The sequence below is a fragment of the Delphinus delphis genome, chromosome 4, assembly GCF_949987515.2.
Source record: "Delphinus delphis chromosome 4, mDelDel1.2, whole genome shotgun sequence".
Taxonomy (NCBI): Eukaryota; Metazoa; Chordata; class Mammalia; order Artiodactyla; family Delphinidae; genus Delphinus; species Delphinus delphis.
The window spans coordinates 141,153,892-141,174,922 of NC_082686.1; the positions used below are offsets into that span (position 1 = coordinate 141,153,892).

General features: G+C 46.6%; 1 protein-coding gene and 1 pseudogene across 12 annotated transcripts in view; both read right to left on the bottom strand.

The window, feature by feature from the left end:
* Positions 1 to 21,031, bottom strand: part of THRB (thyroid hormone receptor beta) — a 391,526-nt gene that overhangs the window by 89,119 nt on the left and 281,376 nt on the right. For all 12 annotated transcript variants that reach the window (XM_060011556.1, XM_060011550.1, XM_060011553.1 and 9 more), the window contains one exon: positions 18,198 to 18,261. In XM_060011556.1, coding sequence (XP_059867539.1) covers positions 18,198 to 18,219 — 22 coding nt within the window. In that variant the 5' untranslated portion in view covers positions 18,220 to 18,261. The remainder of the gene's footprint in view (positions 1 to 18,197; positions 18,262 to 21,031) is intronic.
* On the bottom strand, positions 17,990 to 18,043 carry LOC132425179 (U5 spliceosomal RNA; annotated as a pseudogene).

A 21,031-nucleotide genomic window follows, 5' to 3' on the forward strand; every position in this document is an offset into this window, starting at 1 on the left:
TAAACTGCCAAAGTGAGGAAGCTAACGTTCTGCATGTTACCTCCTCACGAGGGTCACTCAGTGGACCCACATACCGACTCACAGAGAGTCACAGCCTGAAGTTGCCATGAGCACCTACAGGGTTGCCCCTAAGCTGGCGGTCTGCACCCAGGATTTTGCCTTCCTGGAGACAGCTGACAGTGTCTGGAGACAGGCCAGGGATGCTGCTAAACATTTTACGATGCACAGGCTAACCCTCCACGAGAATTATGCAGACCCTCAAATCAATGGTGCTGAGGTTAAGAAACCCGCCTGCAAGACTGTGAGGTGAGCGAGGTTCTCGTGGCCTCTGGTTCAAAATGCTCTTACTCTGGACTTCCCTGGCAGTCCAGTGGTTAAGATTCCGCGCTGCCACAGCAGGGGGCGCAAGTTTGATCCCTGGTCAGGGAGCTAAGCTCCGGCATGCCACGCACACAGCATAGCAAAAATAAATAACTAAATAAAATTTAAAAAATTCTCTTCCTCTGACCCGAGTGAGGCACTGGGGTTCCTCCTTTCTACCCTCCTCCCACGGTCAGGGTGACTGATTCCAGGGAGGGACAGTCCAGTTGAATTAATACACACTAAGGTGTGAATGGCTGATAGATCCAGCACTAGCAGGAACAGCTGCAGTTTAAGTGACTCATGAATTTAATCTAAATTCAGCTCCAATCTGGGAAATTTTAGCCAGAGTGCCCTAATAACACAGGCACTTACTTTTAGTAGATGGGCGAGATGGTGAAATTTGCAAAGCATTGCTCACCTTTTAAAGTCCTAACATACATAAACAAATCTGTGATGTGGTTCCGTGGGGATATAGTCGTGAATACCTTTTTTTTTTTTTTAAACTTTTTTTTTGGCTGTGCCACGCGGCTTGTGGGATCTTAGTTCCCCGACTAGGGATTGAACCTGCGCCCCCCGGCAGTGAAAGTGCGGAGTCCTAACAACTGGACCGCCAGGGAATTCCCTGAATACTTTTTTTATTACAAGCAATTATTTGTACTTGGTATTGATCACAGTTGCTTTCCAGCAAGGGAAGAAACCCTATAAAAAATTCCTGTGCCCCAAACAGAGCTTATTTACCTTCTCTTCATTTCTAATATTGACTTGTGGGTTTGATATGCTAGGGCCCATTTGCTGGGTATTTGAACGGCCCTCGTTACCATAAGTCCCAGGCTGTCTCCTCTCTGGACTGCTGTGGACCTATATTTGGACGGCAGGCTGCGTAGGCTTTTATTTAAAGCAAGCGAAGCAGACACAGCCTGAGCAAAATAATGAGCCGTGGAGATGAGCGTCAGAGTCATTTCTTCTCATTTTAAGGCTCAGAAGCAGATTTTGCCCTTCCGTACGCAGAGGGTGTGACGACGTGAAGCGGAAGTGATCCTCGCCTGCCAAACCTACATTGGGGCGACTTCACTTTACTTCGCTCTCCAGATTCTTTGTCCTGATGAGCAACAGCTAGGGGTCGTATATGGTAGATTGATGGGTAGCAGTATTCCACGCTGAATTTCAGAGGCAAATTAGCAGGCTCCATGGGTCTTCATCTCATGGGCTCTGGGTAGTAAAATTCAGAGAAGAGCTGGAGCTGAGAAGGGACCTTAGGGCTCACACCAGTTCAAACACCTCGTTTATGGAAAAGGAAACGGGAGTCCAAGAAGGGGGCCTGGTTTGATGGAGGCCATTTGGACAGAGTCACAACAAGCCTGACCTCCCACAAGTGTACCGACTCCTAACACCAAGTTCCATCAGGAGCCTCCCCTGTGACACAGGGAGCGCTGAGACCGTCTGGGGTGAAGCTGGGTGAGGGCAGGTAGCCTTCATCACGATGAAGCGACCTCCTTGTTTCCAGAAAAAGCAGCTCCTGGTTCCGTGTCTTGAATCTGGCCTCAGGATAGAGGCAGCGGCTGATTGTTTAGGATGAACTAATACCGGGCTGAAGTGGTCCTTGTCCCAAGATAACTGGCAGACTCTCTCAACCAGTGCTCTCCTGGGGGCTGGCCCACGATGGTATTCTACGGGGGTGAGCAATGCCGGCACTGCAGCGTGCCATTGACGGTGGGAGTGGGGGACAGTGGTAAAAAGCTACAAGGGGCCCAAGCAGAGCGGACCCTTTGACAGAAAGAGCTACCTAGAGATAGAAAGAGGGTGAGATGGGGATGGACAAGACAGACTGGGGACTGTGGACCCGAAAGCCTGTCCAGGAACCCCATACTCTAGACAATTTTTTTTTTTTTTTTTTTGCGGTACACGGGCCTCTCACTGCTGTGGCCTCTCCCGCTGCGGAGCACAGGCTCTGGACGCGCAGGCCCAGCGGCCATGGCTCACGGGCCCAGCCGCTCCGCGGCATGTGGGATCTTCCCGGACCGGGGCACGAACCCGCGTCCCCTGCATCGGCAGGCGGACTCTCAACCACTGCGCCACCAGGGAAGCCCACTCTAGGCAATTTAATTCTTGTCCTCTTGGCCAGCGCGTGTGGAGATCAAAGGCCTTACTTCAACTAATTTGTGGCACATGGCAAATCCTTGACAGGGTCAGGAAAAACAGCAGATTCTGAATCTTGGAAATTTGGAATCTTAAGCCTCTATTAATTACACATGCCATGGACTCTGTAATTTGAAAGGAGAGAAAATCCACCACGGCTACAACTGCCCTTCCCCAAAGCAGAGATCAGGCGAATCACAGGCCTGGTCAATATTTCCTGAGTTCTTCCAAGGGAAGGGACTGGGTAAGAAATCCTTGTCTGGAAAGGTGAGAACAATAGAATTGGGTGTCTTAGGGAGGCAGGCTAGTGGCCAAAAGATTCTAGAAGCTTTAGTAATAGATTTTCAGTGATGTCTCCTTTCACAGACATCCTAAAGGGATGTTTGAAATGAATGGGCACTTCTCAAGGATCAGGCCTGGAAAGTGGGACTCGAAGACCTATTTCTGAGTCACTCCCCTGACTCTTTACTTCTTGGACTGTGGGATGGGTTGCTGGGGAAAGCTGGGTGGCATTTGGTCATGGGATTTAGCAAATGTGCTTGAGCAAGACGACAAGATAGGCGCATTTGTCCCCTTAAGCTTTCCTGGTGGGGTGGTGCATGTGACCTGGAGATACCTAGGTGGTGGTGGTGGTGATAATCAATGCCGCAAAGACGGCGTTTATTGTTTAGTACTTGAGCTCCCAGTGTTCCAGCCGTGGTGCGAAGCATGTTGTTTCTTTTGACCCTTACGTTAGTATCGTGATCGCTAGTGGTCATGCCCGTGTCACAGATGAACAAACTGAGTATTCAGAAAGGGGAGGCCACTTGCCCAAGGTCACAGCTGGAGGGAGAGCCACACTGGATCCCAGGTGGATGCAACCAGAGGCCTGTGCCCTCGGCCCCCCTGCTGCCTTTTAAGGGGTCAGCAGTGTGGATATGGTTTGGGGCGTTCGCAATGGCTGGTGCACAGCTAACTGGAGGCGAGATGGATAGACTCTCCTGGTTTGGAGACACACGATGTCCTCATTGTTTACCTGCTCCCTCTCCCCTCCAGCCTTTTCCGCATTTAAAAGGAAAAGATAAAAGCAAACAAAGAGAAGTAAAACAGAGCTTCATGGAAAGAATGAAGCAAGTAAAAAACAGGCAGGCTTTCCAACAAACCAATAGAAAGCTCCTCTGTCCTTTTGAGAAATCAGCAAAAGCAATAAGACCAGGGCTGGGAATCAAGAAGGACCAAAGGGGAGGGCCTCCTCCGGGGTCTCAGGAGAGAACCTCAGCCAGAAGACGAGGCCTCCGGGTCACCGGGATGCGGACACTGAAACCTTCCCTCCCTTGAGGACCTGTCAGCAAGCAGGAGGGACTTGCTGCTCTCAGGGACCCACCCAGCACCTCTAAATATCCTCCTTCCCTGATTTGTAAAGGCTGCTTTGGGACGTAAAGGCCACCAGCCTTCAAGTGATGCTCTCTGCTTTCACGTTTCCGTTTACTCTTTCTGGAACCGAACACGGATTTTTTGGTAGCTCATCTCATTACGTTTTAAGCCCTTGTACCTTAACCCTGCCTCATGGAATCATCACCCTGTCAATTCAGTCCCAAACAACAGGAAAACCTTCTCCACGGGACCTCTTCATCTCTCAGATGCATCGTTAGTCACTGATGTATGCTACTTAGAATTTCTAGGGACAAACGTGTCTTCCTGGCTTAGATGCGTAGAGCCAAAAAGAAATAAAAAGTCCTATCAAATCTGCAGTGTGAGGGCTTCCCTGGTGGCGCAGTGGTTGGGAGTCCGCCTGCCGATGCAGGGGACACGGGTTCGTGCCCCGGTCCAGGAGGATCCCACATGCCGCGGAGCGGCTGGACCTGTGAGCCATGGCCGCTGAGCCTGTGCGTCTGGAGCCTGTGCTCCACAACGGGAGAGGCCACAACAGTGAGAGGCCCGCGTACCGCAAAAAAAAAAAAAAAAAAAAAAATTGCAGTGTGTGCAGAGGAGGGTGGCGAGGGGAGGCCAGAGCACTCAGGTGTATTGAGTGCCCACCAGGGACAATGACTGTATGCATATTACTCTGTGCCTTTTTTATTTTTTTTGACCTCTGCTGTTTCCCTGGGGACCACAGAACTTGTCACACAGGAGCACCCCCATAAATGTTGACTGATTTACTTAGATTCTCACTGCAGTGCTAGGATGCTTTCTGCCCCCATTGGACAATAAGAAAATTAAGACTCCACAAGCTTAAGCGACTTGCTCAAATTCACAGGGTTAATAAGTGGCCAAGGAGGGATTTGGCCCCAAGGACACATGACTCCAATGTTCTTTTCACTATACCACACCAACTCCAGAAGCAACTAGAACAGGTGGGCAAAACAGAGCATTGTAGCCCTGTCTAAAGAGGCTGACAGTACCAGGAGGAGGTGCAGAGGACTGTCACAACTTTTTGAACACAAAGATGACTTTAATATAAAGACCAAGTCCTTGCTGAGCTCACTCACTTCCAGAATATTCTCATGCATTTGTACAGCCCTTTGTGACACAGACTCATATCAGAATCCGTGTCTCCCTGCTTCTTGGCCACACAGCTAGACTGCACTTCCCAGCCACCCTTGCAGTTGAGATGAAAGCATTGGTCACCACCTCCAGGCCCCTCCTATAAAGCATCTCCACGCATCTTTTCATTTTCTTTCCTCCCTTCTCCTGTTGAATGGAGAGAATTCTGAAGTCCTAGAGGTGAGTGGGGATGGAAGAAGGAAGGAACCTGGGTTCCCAAAGGACCACAGGAACATTACCCACCAAGCAAGAACACGTGGCTTTGGATTGAACAGGAGTCAGATGTAAAATTCTGTTGTATGAACTCACTGAGATTTTAGGGTTCATCTTGCTAAAGCCGAGAGCACTGTTTTACTAATGGGCCTTTGAGAATTGCAAATAGCTTTCTTATCTATGATATCATTCAATCCTTTACAAATGCAACAAGTCAACTGGAAGCTGAAAGAGTGAGAGGAATCGTCTATGAGAACCATCAAACCATCTGTGTGGCCAGAAGCACATTCCTTTAAGTTCAGGGGCTTAGTTTCTCCACCTGTGATTTCAGGGTGTTGGGTCAGATGGTCTCTGAGATTTCTTCTAATTCTAAACCTCTATAAGTCTTTTTCAATGTCCAAAAATGTGCATTGGCGTGTTCAGACACTGATCTCTTGATACCGCGAGCCCCTCCAAGGCAAGGACTACTTCTCAGTTACCTTTATATGCCTAGAATCCAATCTCTTAGATGCTCTAAGGTTAAATTTAATTAGAATTTTCTGTTGGAAAAAACTCAAAGAATTTACGAATGTTCTGATTTATGCCAATGATTTCTTGATCCAATTTGGAGCACAGGATGGAAATGCTTATGAATATTTTCATTATGCATTACTGAGTATGGGGTAGGCTATTTTATACTCATTTACGTAGACGTAATCTTTGAAGAATGATTTTATAATAATACTGAAAGGCTTTTTTGATTAAAGGGAGTGCCAGCAGTAATTGGTATTCTGATGCCTTCATTTACAGTTTTATTTAGCTGAGTAATACAGGAGCATAATTTCTATTTAGAGTTGAGAAAATTGGAGTACAGAACATTCAGAGTTTTCTCATTCAAATGGCCCTTCACTTGAGGTTCATAAAAGTAGTATTGGGCGAACTAGGAACAATTTAAAAAGTCTGAAAAGGCCCAAGGGAAATTATACAACCATAGGAGGCAGCCTGTGCCACTTGCATGAAAAATCTTATGCCTTCTGGTTCTTGAAAAATAAACACATTTTTTCTGTATATCTGTGTCGTATGGGAACATTGGTCATTTCATCCTGCTCATTGAAAATATCAGATTATATGTGTTTTTGATGACTAAAAATAGGCAATGAATTCTATTACCCGAAAAACGCAATTTGGCAGGTAAAATGTTTAAAAAGCACAGGGTTTAAGGGAGGTGAGAGGTTAAGGGTTAACAAGAGGGTCCTGGCAGAAAAATGGGAATCACAATTTGACACTGTACAGGTAGAATGAGATCGAAGGAAAGGAAACCAGTGATTTTTTTTTTTTTTTTTTGCGGTACGCGGGCCTCTCACTGTTGTGGCCTCTCCCGTTGAGGAGCACAGGCTCCGGACGCGCAGGCTCAGCGGCCATGGCTCACGGGCCCAGCCGCTCCGCGGCATGTGTGAGGATCTTCCCGGACCGGGGCACGAACCCGTGTCCCCTGCATCGGCAGGCGGACTCTCAACCACTGCGCCCAGTGCTTTTTTTTTTTAAACTTCTTTTTATTGGCAGCTGCAGGGGGATGTGGGTCCCCCTCCCATTTTCTGCTATCACCTCCCCTTCCTGTGATTACATGTCGCTCCATCCTACCTCCTGGGGCGTGTGGGCATCCAGAAAGATGCTGTGTGCTATGGGCCCTTTGCCTCGGCTGGTATAGGAAATTCGGCCCATGGAAAATGAAGTATTAATAATGCCAGCCAGTGTTTTAAGATGCTTATCTTATTAGGGACTGCAGAAAGGAAGAGATTGTATTAAAAAATTATCTACTTCCTTTTGCATGAATTGTTTGCTTCAAATGTTATGTTTAGATGACTCCATTAAAAATATCTTTCCATAAAATAATAAAGAATAACAAAGGTATTTCTTGGCTCTCACTTGTTAGAAAAAGAAAAGGCCTTAGGTGGTACAAAAAGTTCTTTTAAGACATCCTACATAGGAGGCGGAATTTGAATGGGACCCTAAAGAGAAGGCAGGAATTATGGGAGTGAGCGAAGCAAAGCAGGGAAAATGTAAGCTTACCTGCACAACAAACCTTTGAAAACCTACAAACATTTGCTTACATCTGTTTTCTTCCATTGTAGTGCAGTAATGCTATGGGCCATTTCTCCCCATTAAATTGACAGTCACTAATGTCGAGTGCCTACCTGTGCCAGGTACTGCCTGAGGAGGGCTCTTCCAGGCTGAGTCTCAGTGGACCCTACCCTGTGTTAAGAGGATTTATATCCATCCTCCATCCTCACCACATCCTTTGAGAAAAGTTCAGCATTTTCAGCGTCGGGAGTTTTAAAAGCTCCCTGAGTGAATCAAACGTGCAGTCCAGACTGAGAACCGTAGCACCATGGGGCTGTTCCCCAGACAGCTACATTCTCTTGAGGCTTAAAATGGTAGTCATTTAATTTATAGGTTAAAAAAAACCCTCTTGGGGGTGGGGGAGAACTCCTCTCATAACCAAAAGCTGCATACAACTCAAACTACTCACTAAAAAAACATGGGGTGGCCTTCTGAGCTCAGTGTCCAACTCGATCATTTACAAGAATTGGCAGGACAGAGAAATAAGTTTCCTCATGGCAGCTCCATTCCTGCAATGAACAATGCTGCCCGTGGAGAGCATCCCTAAAGGACTTTATGATCATGTGATCTGGAGGGGCTCCTACCCTGATGGGCCCTTGAGGTAAATGAGATGCTGCAGTCCACCAGCCAGATGCGGACTGCAGGTGCTGTGGGCTTGTCATTCCTGGGTGAAAGTGACAAGGCGCGCTAGGTAATCAACCAGAGCAAAGCATCATGAATTACATCTCAGTTTGTCCCGGTTCACCCTAGATGAACAGGTGATATTTTAGATGTCTTTTGTAGGTACTCGGAGGAAATGCCAGAATGGTAGAAATGTTAGAACGAATGTTAGAAAGCAAACATTTGCTTAAACACAACCAATATGAAACAAAAACAAAACAAAACGCCACTAGATGAGTGGTTTTTAAGCTTCCGTGTGTATCAGAGTCACCTGGAGAGCTAGTAAGGAACCCAGAAGCCCAGGTCGTTGTCATTCGGTAACACTGTAGAATAGAGCTGGTTTTGCCTTTTTTGTAACCCAAATTTTCAGTGATTCTGATACCCCACCACCCAGTCTGAGAACCACTGCTCTTTTCTCAACACTCGGATGCACGTTAGAATCACTTGAGGAGTTAAAAAAAACAAGACGCCAGAGGCTCCACTAGACCAGCTCGGCTGGCATCTCGCGGGTGGGGTGCAGGCATTGGTATTCCGAAAGAGCTCCCGAGGGGACCTGGACGAGCAGCCTGGCCTGAGAACCACTGTGTCCGGATGGTGGTTCTCAGACTGGCGTGTGCTTCAGAAGCACCTGGACAGTTTTAAAAGAATACTGAGTCTTGGGTCCACACCTAGAGATTCTGAGTTAGCTGGTCTGGGGTGCCACGGGCACTGGGATTTTACAAAGCTCCCAGGGTGACTGGAACGTGCAGGCAAATCAGAGCAGAACAAGGGTAGGTCCTCCCCCCAAAAGGAAGCCCGCTGAATCCAGCTTCCTTGGAGATTGTTATATACACACTGCTGAGCAAAAAAGACTAAGAGCTTCAGTTAAGAACGTAAGTCCTCAGTAATGTAATGGAAACCCCACTGTTAGCTTATCTTTTGTTCCTCCCATGTCATCTTTAATACCCAAAAGAAAATGGTGGGCAATCAAAAGTTCTGTAAGATTGGACCTCTGGAAAGTTGTACGGTGAGAAAAATGTCTTTTAAAGCGACTCTGTATAGCAGCATTTTAAAGCGATACTTAGAAAGCAATGGTGGGACTTCCCTGGTGGTCAAATGGCTAAGACTCTGCACTTCCACTGCAGGGGGCTCGGGTTCCATCCCTGTTCGGGGAACTAAGATGCCACATGCCACGTGGCATGGCCCCCCCAAAGAGAGAAAGCAATGGTGATGGGAATGTAATAGAAATAAAATTGAAAAGAAAAAAAAAAAAAAGAAAAAGAAAACGAGACCTGATCACTATTTAAAATCAGTTTCCGGGCTTCCCTGGTGGCGCAGTGGTTGAGAGTCCGCCTGCCGATGCAGGGGACACGGGTTCGTGCCCCGGTCCGGGAAGATCCCACATGCCGCGGAGTGGCTGGGCCCGTGAGCCATGGCCGCTGAGCCTGCGCGTCCGGAGCCTGTGCTCCGCAACGGGAGAGGCCACAACAGTGAGAGGCCCGCGTACCGCAAAAAAATAAATAAATAAAAAAAATAAAGTCAGTTTCCCATGCTTTGGGAACAGTGTCCAAACACTTAACGGTCCACCTTGGTGACCATGGGCAGATCACTTCACCGTGCTCGCCTTTGCCTCCTGATGTGTGAAGTGTGAGGGTTAGAGAAAACGTCTCTCAGCTCAGCATCAGCACCATGACGGGATGCACCTGCATCCTACAGGCTGGGGAGCTGGACGTCCACACTAGTTTCCCTTCTACAGCACAGAAAACTCCAGAGCGAGAATGTCATGATGGCCAAGATGTAAAAGAAAAGTCAAGGGAGGTAAAGCACGAGCCCGGGCCTGTCAGTTGCGGGTTGGGGACAGGTGGAGGTGGCTCAGAGAAGAAACGCTTGGCTCATTGCAAACGCAATACCATCACATGTTCATCAGGGACTAAATTCCTGTTGGGAAAAATGACTTTCAGTTCTTTTGAAGGACCTTGGGTGAACAGACAGGAAGATCTGTCCTGACATAACAGAACCTGTCAGGTTAGGGTCGACATTTGTGACTGTCAGCACGGACCGAATAGGGAGCTGCGGGCAATTCTTGGTTAAAGGGGGCTCAAAAGAGTGGAGATGGTGGATACTGAGGGGTGATGGTGGTGGTGGTGACAGTAGTGATGCTGGTGACAATGGAGGTGGGGAGGGGCAGGGAGTGGGGCCCCGGGTGGGGATCCAGGAGAGGCCAAATATTGTAAAGGGTGGCTTCTGGGGGGATACAGGGGTTGTTGATAAGGAAATACCTTTCTTTTCTTTCTTTCTTTTATACAGCAGGTTCTTATTAGTTCCCTATTTTATACATGTTAGTGTATACATGTCAGTCCCCATCTCCCCATTCATCCCCCCAGCCCCGCTTTCCCCCCTTGGCGTCCATACGTTTGTTCTCTACGCCTGTGTCTCTGTTTCTGCCCTGCAAAGCGGTTCATCTGCGCCATTTTTCCAGATTCCACATGTATATGTTAATATATGATATTTGTTTTTCTCTTTCGGATTTACTTCACTCTGTAGGACAATTTTTTTCTTCACTCTCGTGTTCCCACCTTTCACTCTATAAAGCCCTGTTTTTCCTTTCAAACTTAAAAAAAATTAATTAGTTAATTAATTAATTTATGGCTTCATTGGGTCTTTGTTGCTGCGCGCGGGCTTTCTCTAGTTGCGGCGAGCGGGGGCTACTCTTCGTTGGTGCGTGGGCTTCTCACTGCAGTGGCTTCTTGTTGCAGAGCACGGGCTCTAGGCACGTGGGCTCAGTGGCTGTGACTTGCGGGCTCTAGAGCGCAGGCTCAGTAGTTGTGGTGCACGAGCTTAGTTGCTCCGCGGCATGTGGGATCTTCCCGGACCAGGGCTCGAACGCATGTCCCCTGCATTGGCAGGTGGACCCTTAACCACTGCGCCACCAGGGAAGTCCCAAAAGCCCCGTTTGTTCTTTGTTTTTTTTTTTTTTTTTGACATGTCACCTTCCTGGCCACCTGGCTGCAGCTCAGATTTGGAAGGTGAAGCTGGTCTAGAAGCAAATGTCTTCGCATCCCCAGGAGTTTTGAGGGAAGATTTTCATGAATCTGGCTGAATTTGGTGAGATATCATGAATTTGGTCTTTGTCCGAAGGCCCCATGTTTTTCAGCAGGAAGTTTCTCTTCCAGGAGAAGTTCAGGAAGTTAACGAGGTGAGGGATGGGAGAGGGACAGAGACAGAGTCCAGAAGGCCAGCTCTTCCTTAGGTAGATGATGTTGCCAGGTCTGGCTTCCTTTACCCATTCGTATTGTAGAAAGTATCACTGTTCCTTCTGTATTTGCTTTCGTGTTAAAGAAAAGGGTGACGTGTTAGCTGCACAGAAATTCTCTTTTCTGTGTGTGTGGTTTTCTTGATTTTCCCCTGTATGGTGGACACTGGAGGAAATCTTGAACTGAGATGCTGGTCTCCTCTCTTCCCCAGACCGGACCCCGTTCAGGGACTTTCACTCTTCTAATTTGTGTGCGATGGGGGAAAATGTACAATGATAAGCAATTATGGTTCTCCCTTCCTTTGCTTTCTAAGATGAGTTCCTTAGAAAGGAAGATCTGTTTATTTTGCTGAGCAGAGCCTTACAGGGGGATGCAGACGGGAGAGACAGAGCGACGGGCCACCACCTCCAAGGGGAATGAACAGGTGGAGACGGGGAGGGAGGAGGGAGTGGCAGAGGGCGGGGCTCCTGACAGGAGTGGGCGGGGTCTGCAGCCTCCAGAGCCAGGAGGCGACCTGGGGTTCCTGCAGTTACCTCAGGAGTGATGGAGAGAGACATCTAGGGAGGAATTTAAAGGTCCTCTGTGTGATCTGTCTGCAGCAGCCTTCCTCTCGCCCTCCAGGCATTTGGGGGAAGCCTGGTCTTTCCTTTCTAGCTGACTTGCAGTGAGATTTTGGTTACTTTGAGAAGTGGCACCATGCAGAGGAGGGAGCAAAGAGGCCCCCATTGCTTCAGGTGGTTAGATACCCAAGAAATAAAAGCCAAGTTCCCTTCTGTGATTGGCTCCACCAACAGTAGAGCTAGCTCTTTGGGCAAGTCGGTATTTTTCTTTCTCCAAAACTATTTGTGGCCACACTGTAATATGCATAGCTGGCTCTATGGAATCCAAGGCCACATTTTATTTTTGGCCACAACTGGGGAAACAGGAATTCGGAACAAAGTGAAATAAGCCTCCAGATGCCTTTTCAGAGTAATTATGCCAGGAGTATATAAATCAACGATCCAAGCTCCTGGTTTCTGGAGCAACGTGGGGAAAGGGAGCAGAGCCACATCTGGCTTCTGTGTTATGTCCCTTGCCAGGTGACCAGTACACAGACCTGGGCGTGGCTTTCCTGACTTTGGCAGGAGGGAAGGAAGGACAGCCAGCACTGTCGGGTTTCCCCTCCCTTCCCCCCCAGCCTAGGGCAAGGGTACCATGGGGGCGTCTGTCATTGGTGCAGAAAGTGTGTTTGTTGAGACAACCTTCCCTCTTAACTAGTCATCCCTGTGTCTAAGTGAAAAGAACTACGTGTTGGCACAGAAGTGTTAACTCATCCCAAGGACCCACTAGGGCAAGGGTACCATGGGGGTGTCTGTCGTTGGTGCAGAAAAGGTGTTTGTTGAGACAACCTTCCCTCTTAACCAGTCATCCCTGTGTCTAAGTGAAAAGAACTACGTGTTGGCACAGAAGTGTTAACTCATCCCAAGGACCCACTGAGCCCCGTTCTCAGCTGGAAAACAAAGACAGGAATCCTAAAATGACATCTCCAGAGAGCTCACTATATCTAAATTAAAAATTTCTGTATGTCAAGAATGCCATAGCATCATGTTCACAAGCTTATCTGTAAATGGTACCAAATAAAAATTATATACGTAGAGATAGAAAGAGAGAGGGGAAAGAATTAAGCAAATGTGATAAAAGGTCAACATTTGAGGACTTTGGGTATTCTTTGAACTCATCTTGCAACCTTTCTGTTAGTATGGAATTACTTCAAGAGAAGAAAAATTTTTAAAAAGGTCAAATATTGCTATAAACAAAAAGGAGAGACGTATACTAAAATGGGAAAAAGTTTGTAACATTTATGATAGTGAATTAAATCCTTAATATATGAATCATAAGAAAAAGACTAATAGTACAGTAGAAAAGTTCATTGCACAGGTAAGTTACAAAGAAGACATTTAAGTTGCCAACTGTGTGTGTGTGTGTGTGTGTGTGTGTAGTCAAATCTATTATCAATAAGAAAAAGGTAAAGTTTTGAAAAACTTTGATAAAAACTGTGATAAAACTTTGCCTAATTAATTGCCTTTCTCAAAATTAAACTACTACAAAACTCCAAAGTTAGAGGATATGGGATTAAATGGACACTACAGTTCTGATTGGTCCAGTAACCTGGTTACGATTTGGCAACAGAAAAGGCTTTGAAAGATGTTCAGTCCCTTTGACCCAGCATTTTTGTTTTTTTTACTTCGTAGAATTTATCCTGAGGAAATAATCAGAGAGGTGTCACATTATGTACACTGTGGTTCATTATAACATTATTTATGATAATAGTATATTAAAAGCCTAACACGGGTTTGATGGGTCACTAAGTAGCTGTGAACAGAATCCCATCTTAGAAGAGCATTTTTTGATGGGAAATGCTAACAACACGCAAGCCGTTAACATTCATTATCTTTTTTTTTCTGCGGTACGCGGGCCTCTCACTGTTGTGGCCCCTCCCGTTGCGGAGCACAGGTTCCGGACGCGCAGGCTCAGCGGCCATGGCTCACGGGCCCAGCCGCTCCGCGGCATGTGTGAGGATCTTCCCGGACCGGGGCACGAACCCGTGTCCCCTGCATCGGCAGGTGGACTCTCAAGCACTGCGCCACCAGGGAAGCCCAACATTCATTATCTTTGAGTGGCGTCATTATCTGGCTGTGAGCAAGCTCTGGCCTCGTGAGGAGATATTCTCCATAGGTTGTAGAACAAGAGCACAACTGTGGTTCTATCTCTGAAGGAAGGAAGGCAGCAGTCATAAGGAGGGGTTGAAAAGCCTCAGGAACACTAGGAAGGCCACCTTTGAAAATGACGTGGGCTTTACAATAAAACACGAGCTTCCCCAGCTTAGGTGATTTGTTTGACTCTGAAAAACCTATACATTAGGGTAGTCCGAAAACACAAAAAAAACCTTTCTCCAGGGTGCCCTTTTTGTCTACACCCAGCCTTCAATGTACCCATGCCCGACTTTATGAAAACGTGATTTACAAATGTTCACATCTGAGGTGCGACCTAATCTTCAAAGTAGAGGGAGAATTTCTCACTTTCTCCTTTAACTGACAAGGAAGTCAACCTCTAGAGACATTAGGTGGCTTGCTTTGTTATTATCTTGAATACGTAATAAATTGCTTCTACACATAATGAGAAAAATATAAAACCCGCAACGGGCAACTGGACGCTATATATGAACAAGCAAGGAAGTTACGGATGAAGAAAAAAAATACAAGTGGCCAATAGACATGCACAACAATTTCAACCTCAGGCGTAGTGAGAAATGTAAATTTCATCATGCTTAAGAAATCAGGACAAGGGGCTTTGATACAAAGCATCTAAATCAGATTCTTCTATATTGTTCAGAGTGGGGCGCATGCCCCCATCTACTGCCTTTTCTGTGGCCTCCGACCTCCCACCTATACAAGACGTTGGGAAGGATAAAGAACCCTCCCCGTCATGACCTCCTACCACCAACGACAAATTTGCTTTCTTTCCTTTTTGAAAAAAGGAATGAAAATGGGTCATTTGTAGAGATGTGGATGGGCCTAGAGCCTGTCATACAGGGTGAAGTAAGTCAGAAAGAGAAAAACAAATACCGTATATTAACGCATATATGTGGAATCTAGAAAACTGGTACCGGTGAACCAATTTGCAGGGCAGGAATAGAGACGCAGATGTAGAAAATGGACGTGTGGACACAGGGAGGGCCGGGGGTGGTGGGATGAATTGGGAGATTAGGATTAGACATATGTACACTACCATGTGTAAAACAGATAGCTAGTGGGAACCTGCTGTATAGCACAGGGAGATCAGCTCGGTGCTCTGTGGGTGGGCCGGGGGGAGGGGAAGGAAGGAAGATCCAAGAGGGAGGGGATATATGTATACAAACAGTTGATTCGCTTCGTTGTACAGCAGAAACTAACACCACATTGTAAAAGAACTATACCGCCATTTAAAAAAATGAAGAAACAAACACACACGAAACAAGCACGCGAACAACCTGAGGATCACACAGTGAAAACACTGGGACACCTACAGAACGCTCCGGTCTTTCCCATCATGCAGACACTCCTCCCCTGGCCCCTGGGACACACTGAATATAATGCCTTGAGCGAGAAAAAGGAGAAGGCAAAGGTCGTGGTTGGGAAGTTAGATGAACAAGCAGGTCACGGAGAAGAGGCGCAGGTCACACTGCTGAGTGAGGTCTATTGTTATTTACATGGCAGGCTCATCACGGGGGTGACTCTATGTCACATCCTAACTCCCTAGAACCAGGTGAGGGGTAACGTAACAGAGCCCTGTTTCTGCCTCTCCAGGCACATTTAGAGGGGTCCGAGTTCTTAGTTCCCTTTTCAGTCAAGGCTAAAAGCCTCTCATTTGGGTATTTAAAATTTTAGGTATTCATATCTTAGAACAAACCCCCCTATGCGACGAATCATGATTTTCTGCAAAGTGGAGCTCATTATAATGACATAAATGTTAGCAGAGTCCCCCAAAGATTCCCTAGGAAGCCGTGCTTAATCCCAACCAATAAAATACGGTATCAAGGCACTTCCTTCCTTTCCTCTAAGAATCAGTATTTTCGGTGAGCGATTTCATACAATCCTAATGTCAAATTAGGTTAAGGTAGAGCAACGAGAACATTTTAGCAGGACTTGACTCCACTGCAGTGGATATTAAATAGCCCCAGAAAATAAACCATTCTCCATTTGAGTTAATGCAAAATACAGAAATTTCATAAGTGGCTGAAGGCGTTGTTTTAATCTGAAAATGCTTGTCTGCTGGGTTTTGGCAAAACACATTCAATGTTCTTACTCCTGTTCATTTAAAAATTGGTTTTCTTTTCATAAAGGTTAATTGATTTCCTGTATTGCATAACAGTAATAGTACCCATTATGTGTTTCAAAAAGAAAATATGCATATTTGCATATTATGTGTTTCAAAAAGAAAACATGCATATTTGCCCTTTAAGTTACGCTTTTAAAGCAAGCACTTAGTTCTGATGACTTACAGCTTTATTATGGTCTCCTTTTAGGTTTCTTAAAATAAACATGCAGCTTGAGACCACAGGAAAAGACAGAGGGAAAAGGACACTGTTTTATTTCATCCACAAACAAGGGAGTCTAAAGCAATGATTTTCTCAGCTGAGCCCATTAACATAGACTGAGCATATGCATGTGTGGAGTAGATTTCTTTTGAAAATAGAATTGCTGTTAGTTTCTATGCTATGAAGCAAATGCTGGGAAGCAAAAGCATCCTCCTACACGGGGAGGTGGGGCAGCTGGTTCCAGCCCAGCCCACAGGGAAAGCATCCCGCATCCGCAGATGGGCTGAAAGCTGGCTTAATACAGAACCGTCTTAGAGTGAGCCTGGATTTCTAGCTCTGTCCTGGAGATGAGCTGATTTGGCCTGGGGATTCTGCTCAACAATAAGACTATCCTGACCCCTAGCATAAGAGTCAGCAAACTACAGTCTTCGGGCCAAAGCTGGCCTGCTGCCTGTTTTGTAAATAAAGTTTTATTGAGATACAGCCACGCCTATTTGTTTATGGATGGTCCATGGCTTTCCGAGCTACAATGGTCAAGTTGGCAGTGACACAGAAATGGGGGAGGGTGTGTTTTGGTGCCTGTTACTGAGAAATAAGATGGGAAGATAAGATGGGATTCCGAGGCTATCCTACGGGTGTGAATCATTCCAGTTTGTTCAGGTGCTCTATCTTTTTGCTGCACCAGGAACTCGAGTATCAATGGGTCGAGAGACAGGGCAGTGATTCTGGGAGATGTAAGGTTATGGTCATTACGTTAAGGCTTGTAAACTTGCAGAAGGCTGAGGTCTATGGGTACCTGCCCTGCTGCCATGGTAACCAAACGACAGTCCTAGGCTTGGGGTTGGGCTGGAAGGTGTGGTTATAAACTGAGAGCCCACGGTTGATTCTAGTCAGAAGACGTATTTTGACTGGCCCATGAATCCTTGATAGTTTTATATGTTAATTGCTTGCATTTAGAAATGGGGATATTTTGGGGAATTCCCTGGCAGTCCAGTGGTTAGGACTCTGTGCTTCCACTGCAGAGGGCAAGGGGTTCATCCCTAGTCAGGGAACTAAGATCCCGCATGCCGTGCAGCGCAGCCAAAAAAACCCCTCCAAAAAAACCCAAATAGAAATGGGGATATTTCATCCCAAATCTGGCTTCCAGCTTCTCTTGAAAATTTGAAATCTCTGGACACACTGGGTTCCCTCCCTGCTTGTTGCCTGGTTCTCCTGTCTGGTTTGTTTTTCCTGACAGCCAGCTGTTTGGGGCATGGGTGTTATCTATCTGGCCCCTGGGGCCTGTGAGTTTGTAACCCCAGCTCTGTGCGTTGAACAGAGAATCCGTGCTATTGCAACCTTCTGTTCCTCAGGGGGCATTCTGTCTCGCCTCTGTCCCTTGCTTTCTAGCTCACTTTAGCTTATGTGCCCTCATCATATTCCATTCTGACTCTGCTGCTGAATATTCCATCAGGAAGATGTCTGAACTCAGTGGTCACTGAGTACATAGAGCCATTTCTTATACTGATCTGAATGAATGTGGCACGTAAAAGTATTGGGTGTGACAGGGTAACCTTGGGAAGGCTGGAAACTAGGATTTCACTGTGAATTCTCATTTCCTCCCATCATGTTCCTGGTGATGATGCATCTCAAGGCTTCCGAAAAAGCTGGAAGCACATTTGTTGGGACGTAGTCACAGGATATATTTGCATTTCCCGCCCCCCCGCCTCTCCACAGAAATCTTTAGTAGAAGGCGAAAGATTTATACGAGCTGAAAAGAAACCAGAGTATAGCTATATTTGCATTTAATAACACTCATTGGCTGGGAAATAACTGTTGCTAAGACTCTTAGGTTGGTCTTTTAGGAAGCCTATATTTCTCTTTGGGTGGAACAAAAATGGAAACACACAAAGTAAAGAAAATAAAACAGATACCTGTCATACTGTTGGGAGTCATGGGTTAGTAATCATTCCGGACCCTTTTTTTCACTGACATCTCCTATAGAGAAAAAGACAAGAAAAATACCACGGGTTATAACCTGCATTTTCCATCAGGTTTTGTTCCAAACAACATCACATGCATTAATTAGCTGGAGGTGATATGTTACTTTCAACTCAGGGAAAGTGAAGCAGAGGTGGGCTGCGTGATACACATAAGTTTACAAGACCTTTTAATTTTCATCTCAGGGTTCCTCCTATAAACATGTCTTTATACTAATATTTTATTCAAGGTCACGTGTCTATTTTCCATCTCAAGTTTTTTAAGAAAGCACCAGCCGAGTGACTTGCTGTCTTTCCCAAGAGCGGCTGAGATGCGTTAGCGTCCTCAATCCAGATCCTTTCTTCTCCAAGTGTGGTCTGCGGACCAGCAGCCTCAGCATCACTGGGAGCTTTGCTAGAAATAGAAAATTTGGGTCCTATGTCAAACCTGCTCCATCACATCTGCACTGGGACGAGATGCAACTGCAGATGACTGATGGACACTTTGCAGTCTTAGACACACCGCTCTGGAGAATGGAATCCATATTCACATCTTATGTGTGACTTTTCCTTGGTCAGCGCTGAGTCCTTTCTCATCACTGTATCAGTGAGATCCGAGAGCAGCAGACAGGCCTGACCTCATATGGGGATGGGGATGGAGACTTGGTGGGGGTCAGAGACCAGAGGCACCGACGGAGGGCAGAGTGTTGAAGGCCACGCGCAGATGATGACCCAGATGGCTGCTGAACGTGGGTCAGAGTCCTTCTGCGTGTCGCTGGGGACAGATCAGGACGAGGTTTCTTTTTCCAGAAGGGTTTCTGTATCCAGCAGTAGACAGTGCAGCACGGTGGCTCTGGCCTTGTACTGGAGACCTAGGCATGGGTTTGGGGGCCAGTGCTGTCGTGGACTCGCCGTGGGATCGTGATTTCTTCACGTGCAAAATGAGGAGGATAATGCTCGCGTTACCTGCTTCACATGGCTGATGATTCTGAGGTGTGAAGAGGATGCGAGTGAAAGTGCTGGGTAAACACAATCCATTGGATGAGGGAAGGAACGTCCTGACGCTAATAACTGATCGGAGAAGAGGAAGCATGTGGACTGTGTTTACCATATGGGTTGATATATGCGTCCATTCCCTCTCTGTCTCCACATCGAATCCTGCAGCACTGAATTCATACCTTGATGGTCATCACATGTGTTCACCACATGTTTCCAAGGCTGCCTTTCCCACTAGACTGTAACCTCTTTGTGGCAGGGACTATGTCTTGGTCATTTTTATATCTTCCACATGAGCAGAGTGTCCGATACAAAATAGGCCCTCAAGAAATATATGCGGGGCTTCCCTGGTGGCACAGGGGATGAGAACCTGCCTGCCAATGCAGGGGATACGGGTTCGAGCCCTGGTCCGGGAAGATCCCACATGCCGCAGAGCAACTATGCCTGTGCACCACAACTACTGAGCCTGCGCTCTACAGCCCATGAGCCATAACTACTGAGCCCGCATGCCACAACTACTGAAGCCCGTGCACCTAGAGCCTGTGCTCCGCAACAAGAGAAGCCACCGCAATGAGAAGCCCGCACACTGCAACGAAGACCCAACGTAGCCAAAAATAAATAAAAAAACACTAAAAAAGAAATATATGCTCTGAATAAGTGAATAAGATAAAATGAATGAAAGTTGAATCTCACGGTATGAGATTGCTGAACTGGCATCTGGTAGAAGAGATGAGGATTAATTACTAGGAAAATGCGTTCTTGCTACTGATGAACATTTCAAGGGTCACCAGCCACAAGCCCTCTGTTCTGTCCCCTTCAACTGTGCAGCTGGGTTGTGAGAGAGAGAATCAGGTTCTGAGACCCCCTACAGGGAGAGTGCGGATCACACCTGTAGTACTGACTGTCTAGACCTCTCGTTCTTAGAAACTGAGCTGCCGTTAACTCCCCTCCCGTCTTGTGGACACGGCCTCATCCTCCTGGGACGCTGCTTCTGAATATTCTGCAGCGGACAAGGAACTTGGCTCCGGCTGGGCCAATCACAGTGCTCCACCTTTGGCCGCGGTGGGCCAAGACCTGGGAGGGGCTGACGTGGTGCCTTTTTTGGGGTAGGTTACATATTCCAGCTCTGGTGGCAGAATTGATCAAACTAAAACTCTCAAACTGTCTGACGCCATGCCTTTTAGCCACATGGCCAAAGCCGGTCTGAAGGTGAGACAGAGGATGCACCTGACATTCACGGAGAACTTGGGGTGACGAGAGAATGCTGTGGCCTCAGAGCCCTGCCTTCAGCTCTCCCTGAGGCCCAGCTGTGTCCCTGTGGCCCCCTCAACCCTTCCTGAGCAAGATGGTGCCCACGTCCGCAGAAGCCAGGTCCAGGCAGGTTTCTGCCCCTTGCAACCAGAGGAATCCTGACTGACAGTACCGACATTCAAACACAGCATGAATACGAATGTGGCAAAAGCGTTTCGTGTCCTTTTTATCCTAGTTATGTTCTTGCTACACCAACACTTAAAAAATATCTTTGTTTTCAAATTTTCAATTGAACAGGCATCAGAACTGCAGAAAGTATTGTGTGTGAAGCGGAAAGTATCCAGAAAGAGGAAAAACATCTCATTAAGGCTTAAAAAATATTGTTACCACCACGAAATTTAGTACTGATTTTGTTATTTAGTACTGTTTTCTTTCTACTGTAGGAAAGTACTAAAGTACTATCTATAGTAATTTAGTATCACTACACTCTACTAAACTGTTACCATTACTATAGCATCAATAGTATATTCCTGTCCCTATTC